The 6566-nt window shown below is 36.1% G+C and overlaps 1 protein-coding gene across 1 annotated transcript; it reads right to left on the minus strand.

Moving 5' to 3' along the window:
* Positions 1–2399: 2399 nt before the first annotated feature.
* On the minus strand, positions 2400–6566 carry LOC306885233 (NADH dehydrogenase [ubiquinone] iron-sulfur protein 6, mitochondrial-like). The gene is made up of 4 exons (XM_079441634.1): positions 6219–6566; positions 6012–6065; positions 5106–5228; positions 2400–2781 (listed from the first exon to the last, which is right to left on the minus strand). The coding sequence occupies exons 1-4, from the start codon at positions 6360–6362 to the stop codon at positions 2713–2715; spliced, it is 390 nt and encodes a 129-aa protein (XP_079297760.1). The 5' UTR covers positions 6363–6566; the 3' UTR covers positions 2400–2712.

The raw sequence follows: 6566 nt of genomic DNA on the forward strand, positions 1-6566 counted from the left end.
ACTAATTATTTCAGAGGTAACTGAGTTCTAATTTCCAGCTTAGTTGGAATCGCAACCAATTTTACCGTGCATATATAATTACGTCCTGTTAGTTATCCACGATTTGGATGACAAGATTGGGATGTGATGAGACACAGGAGATCAAGTGAAACACAAGCATTGCAAGCTGTAAACCTCATGGTGTCAGAGGTCTGCAAAAGCACCAGATCAGAAGAACAGCTTATTTGTTAGTGTTTTGTCTCATTCAGAGCCATTATGTTACAACAGCAAAATAATAAAATAACAACATAAAGTACTGAAAGTTTTTAAAAAGTTAATAAAACAGCAGATTTTGTTTCATTTGGTGGATCTCAGTCCTAAATCTTATGTACGCACATAAACTCTCTTGAGGCAATAGTTGGAAGAGTCTGTACTAGCTTTGAGAAACATGACACTGTCTCCTGAGTAAAGGTCATGACTCTAGTACATGGGGCAGAAGGGAATTAGTGCAGACAATTAGGTGAAGTTAGCGGTCATATCACAGAGCACTACAGTGTCTTTTTGACAGTTTGGAAGTGTAGCCTAATTATAAAGAGAAGCAGTCAATCCATTCGTAGGGGAAGACAGTTCTGTGAATTGCACATAATAATCCCAAAATATTCTAAAGGCCAGTTCACACCAACAACTAGAACTATATCAGCGTCCACACCAGCGTTCAGCTCAGGCTGCTTTAAACTTTTGCACGCTTTGAAGTGGATTCTGGTTGGCTGTCAATGTTTTTATCGTTTCTTAGCTGGAAACAAAAACGTTCTGAAAGTGATTCACATGATTCCGTTATGTTATTTAATTCAAATTAAGATTTGATCAAACAAAGCATGATTCGTATCAAATCATGCTTTGTATTTTTGGAATAAAAGAACATTTCTGTTGCTGGATAGAAATGGTGGTCATATTGAAATGTCAAACAGTGTTGCTGAGCAATTTAAACCGTTTCCTGAGAACCTGCAACATCTTTCTGTATCTCTACTGGCTCTATTTTAGCTTCATGAATAATAGAGAGCACTTTTATATGCAGCACAATTCATGCTCAGTTTCACTCCAAGATTTTGCTCAGAGCAATGTTTAAACTAGCCAACCACCTGCTATTTAGACGCCTCCTGGTAGAGGAAAATCCACAGCCCTTAACAATGAAGCCTTCCCCTTACCTATCACACATATTGGACAGGACACAGCGCAGATGAGGGTTAATTGGCATCACACTGTCTCTTGCCTTCTGTCACCAGCCCCAATTATAGCAGCATGGCTGCCTTTCTCTCAACCTGAGGGGCCTCCAGCCGGAAAACTCAGTTCAACTGCATGCACCACTTGAGACCAGGCTTCCTCCACACTGCCACAAGGCCAATTTGGCATGGCCGTGCCAGCAGAGAATACTCTTGATGAAATATATATATATGATCTTCCTAAAACATGTATTGTTCCGCACTAATGTTTCTTATCAGACTAAATCCCCCTTGACATTCTCCAAACTTAGCAGGAACGAGACAGGAACGTAGCTCACCAGTGCTTAAAGATGCATCTTGCTCTGTTCTTTTACCCTTTGAGCCTTTTCATGTCATCCTGCCTAGAAGTGCTTCAGAAACATCGCTGAAAGTAAAACGAACACTGTAGGTTATCTATCCTATAGAGTCAGCCGGAGTAGGAAAATGTCAGTTTGTGTAAGCGAGTCTGTAGCTGACCGGTCTTTTAAGGTCTTCTTTCAGAGCAAGAGGACCAGAGTTTCTGATTATACACGAGACATGTCAGATCATTTATGGCACATGTGCGTTACCTTCTCTCAAGGTATTGCACATATGCTCTCATATAAACTGACTAAACTAGAACTGAAAGAAGCTTTTGTAGAATTACTCGCTCAGGTTATATGAATTCTTCATGCTAAGAAAAAATATGGCTAATATCTGTCTACTGAAAGATTCTCTCTGCTTAAAAAACAAAAACAAACTAAAACCAGCCCAAGCTGGTTCTAGCTGGTCTCGCAGCCTGACCATCTAAAAAAGTGGTCAAAACCCCTCAAAACCCAGCCTGCAAACCAGCTATAACTAGCTTATGCTGGTTTCAGCTGGGGTTTTTTCAGCATGCCAAAAATGGTTCTTCTTCCATCTCTATATACGAGTTATAAAACAAAATTTTATAGTTAAAACAATTATATATATATATATATTTTTTTACACACACGCATATATATATATATATGTGTGTGTGTTTGTATACATACACGTATATATATATATATATATATATATATATATATGACTTGTATGTTTTACACATTTAATTCAATTCACATTTAATTCAGTGTTGCTTGCTGTTTCTTTTTTGTTAAATCTACCAGGAATTTCTGAGTAGAAATTGTCGGTGAAGTAAATCTTAAACCAAACATATTTTAATGCAAAAGGCAACATCAAAAACATATGTAAATATGTAAAAAAGACCATGTGCGCCCTCTGTCTGTCAATGCTGGAATAAACCATGTGCTTATCTAAACTGAAATCACTTACAGAGCATGATATAGCACCCTTGAGACACTTGCTTGGAAAAGTGCTAAAGACAATAAAAAACAAAGAACTAAAAACCATAACAATTTTAAGTTATAGTAATATTTTATTGTACAGAGAATAGAATTAGTTATCTTCAAAGGTGAATAATGAATAGCCCAAACAGACAAAAGACAGTTCTTTAGTGATGATGCTTCTGCTTAAACTGGAGACCACAGTATCCACACGTGCCAACTTTGGTTTCCTTGTCCTGTGAAAAGGTTGAATTAATTAATGCATAATGCAACAATATATATATATATATATATATATATATATATATATATATATATATATATATATATATATATATATATATATATATATATATATATATACACACACACGTATACATAATGTTTCTTGCAACAAATAAACAGACATGTTTCTACACATTTGATTAGTTCAACTGAATCAAGCACTTCAATAATGTCAAGAGGTTGTTGAACCATGCTTTATGCCAGGGGTGTCCAAACCTGTTCCTGGAGGGCCACGGACTGTCCTAGCTCCAACCGTAATTAAACACATATCAAAAACATATCTAAATTACGACCTATGCTCTCAAGGTCAAATGCAGAAATGCTAATTCAGTGCGTTCATGAACTCAAGGTTAGACTATTGTAATGCTTTACTGGGTGGTTGTTCTGCACGCTTGATCAGCAAACTCCAGTTGGTCCAAAATGCAGCAGCTAGAGTCCTTACTAGAACCAGGAAGCATGACCATATTAGCCCGGTTCTGTCAACAACACTGCACTGGCTTCCTATCAAACATCGTATAGATTTTAAAATCTTGTTAATTACTTATAAAGCCCTGAATGGCTTAGCTCCTCAGTACTTGAGCGAGCTCTTATCACATTATAGTCCTCCACGTCTGCTGCGTTCTCAAAACTCTGACCGTTTGATAATACCAAGAATATCAAAATCGACTGCGGGCGGCAGATCATTTTCCTATTTAGCACCCAAACTCTGGAACAATCTACCTAACACTGTTCGGGAGGCAGACACACTCTGTCAGTTTAAATCTAGATTAAAAGACACATCTCTTTAACCTGGCTTACACATAACACACTAATACGCTTCTATTATTCAAATCCATTAAAGGATTGTTAGGCTGCATTAATTAGATCAACCGGAACCGAGAACACTACTCATAACAAACGATGTACTTGTTACATCATAAGAAGAATGGCATCTACGCTAATATTTGTCTGTTTCTTTCTTATTCTGTTTCTCAGTCCGTGTCTGGATCAGATGGTGGATCATCGCCAGGAGATGATGTCTCCCTGATCGTCGGCAGAGGTCGGACACCTGGATGAGCCCCGGGGACATATCCCCAGTGAAGACCTCGACTAAAAATACAATAAAACTAAAAATATAACAAAATAACTAAAAATATAATAAAATACCTAACTACATAATACTATTATTGTTAGAAATTGCAAGAATATAAAAATAGAAATATAATACATTTATGTTTAAAAATTTAAAGCATAATAATATACAAATATGAAAAATAAATTTAAAATTTAAATATATATATATATATATACACACACACACAACAGAAATATTTTAAATTAATTAAACTATACATTTAAATTATAATAAACAAACAAATATATTATGAAAAGACCGAGAAACAATAAATGCATTAAACTATACATTGCAATTATAGCAAATTAATAAATCATATAAATGAAAACTTCAAATAATGAATAAAACACAAATATAACAAATACATTAAATTATAATTAAAATGCCCCATCGGGACAAGACCACGAGAATCAGATAAGCCCTTTTACACAATCTGACTTTGCTGCAGTTGGAATTGAACTTCTGGTTCGTTTGGCCAGAGGAGAACTGGCCCCCCGACTGAGCCTGGTTTCTCCCAAGGTTTTTTTCTCCATTCTGTCACAGAGGGAGTTTTGGTTCCTTGCCGCTGTCGCCTCTGGCTTGCTCAGTTGGGGACACTTAATTTCTAGTGATTATCGTCGATTTGATTGCACAGATACTATTTAAACTAAACTGAGCTAGACAATGACATCTCTGAATTCAATAATGAAATGCCTTTAACTGAAAATTGAGTGTTTAATCTTATTATTATACATTACTGACACTCTATCCTCCAATTTGATACTGTTAAGTACTTTGACACAATCTGTATTGTTAAAAGTGCTATATAAATAAAGGTGATTTGATTCGACACGAATCAGTCAGATTCACTAGAAACTTCCATACAAGTGTGTTGGAGCTGGAGCTAAACTCTGCAGGACGTTTGCCTTTTAGAAGTAGGATTGGACGCCCCTGCTTAAGGCAGTGTAGAAGGGTTTGGGGCTTCGACAGTCACTTCAACAAAACAATTTTACCATTTATGATCATCATTTTTTATTTTGTTAATTTATTTGGAATGTTTCCATGGAATTAAAACCCAATGAGAAATATTTTCCTTATTATGAATTTCTGCTGCTGTGTTATAAGGTAACTTTCACATCCATTCACTTTTAGAAGCTGTTCTTAAATAAAAGACTTGTTTACCAAGTTGATGTAAACTTTGGGGTGGCCGAGAGCCCCTCCGCCTCCATCACAGGACACCACTCTGGGCTCTATCTGTGTCACTGGTTCCTCAGCAACCAAGTTGATTGCAAAGTTCTCATTCACCTGTATCAAAGATTACAAGACCCATGAGTGAACAAGCTATGATAATATTTTATATTAGTTTATGTAATGTCATCTTCAGTGTTGGGCAGTAACTAGTTACAGTAATATTACTTTTTGCAGTAACTTTTCATAATTTTCACAGGCACATGAAGTCACCAGTGCAGCAGGCAAGCTTGGAATATGGAAAAGCTTACATTCAATCATTACATTGATTTTGTCAGTAGAAAAGATGATCTGATCACTGATGTATAAGTTGTGGTATTACTTTACTCTGGCTTGCCCAACCACATACCTCTGATCCCAATATAAATTATATATTTTATAAAGAATTAAACATTTTCTTATGATATCTTTTGATAAAATACATCATGGTATATAACCGCATATGGGAAGAGAAGTTAGAAGAGAAGTTAGAGCTACAATTAGCTTCAATAAATGAGATTATAACGTTAAACGTTACTATTAATCACCACTGACTGTTTGCAATAACTTCTAACTGCGATCCAATGTGGATTTTGGTTAAATGATGAAGCAGACATATGTTGTTAGTAACATATTAGAATAATTTTATGGGTAAGACACACAACTTCTGTGGGGTGTGAAAGAAATGTAACTAGTAGTGTAACTACTGTTGCCAGAAAGTAATAATATTACTTTTGAAAGGAGTAACTAGTAATGAGTAATATATTACATTTTTAACTAGTAACTAGCCCAACACCGGTTAATCTTTAGAGTAATACAATGTTGAAATAATTTAGAGAGCCTGTAAGTAGTTCCCTTTACCTCTTTTTGCCTACCGGTGAATCTAGCTCTTCTCACATCATTTTCATCATAGACCTGCAACAAAAACAAGCAGTTCATCGTGACTCTGACAGAGGCACCAGCATCCTTCATCATCCAGTTGCCTCTAAATGCACAGATTACTGCTATTAATTAGGATTCATACTTGAGCAAATGCTAATAGACATAAGCAGAAGTGCTGTGCCTCACCTGTCCTGTGTGAGTAATTTTTTCTCCATAATTAGAAACTTGGACGCTGTATTGCTGGGCTGGAGCTGCAGATAACCTCAAGCCATTCAGCAAAGCCTTCGTATTTTTACCGAAGGACAAGATCCTTGGAAGGGAGGCTGCCATGTTTGCCTGTGATTATTACCCGACAGCCTTTGCTTTACTATATGTGTATGAACACGCATCTCTGCTGGCCCCTGCTGGTCGAGAATAACTGAATTAATTTGTATTTCCTATATTTCAAACATTTTACATTTACGGTAGATTATGCAACTTTATTTAAAACACCCATTCGTTATTTTATGTAACAGAACAGCCATCTATATACAC

This window comes from Barbus barbus, assembly GCF_936440315.1.
Source record: "Barbus barbus genome assembly, chromosome: 19".
In the NCBI taxonomy this organism is placed as follows: domain Eukaryota; kingdom Metazoa; phylum Chordata; class Actinopteri; order Cypriniformes; family Cyprinidae; genus Barbus; species Barbus barbus.

What these genes read in the sequence shown, in the direction of transcription:
- LOC306885233 (XM_079441634.1), bottom strand. Translation starts at nt 6,362, where the DNA reads ATGGCAGCCTCCCTTCCAAGGATCTTGTCCTTCGGTAAAAATACGAAG. An exon ending in TCACCGGTAGGCAAAAAGAG is followed by an intron (nt 5,229 to 6,011) that starts GTAAAGGGAACT and finishes TCTTTGATACAG; the next exon opens with GTGAATGAGAACTTTGCAAT. An exon ending in CCAAAGTTTACATCAACTTG is followed by an intron (nt 2,782 to 5,105) that starts GTAAACAAGTCT and finishes ACCTTTTCACAG; the next exon opens with GACAAGGAAACCAAAGTTGG.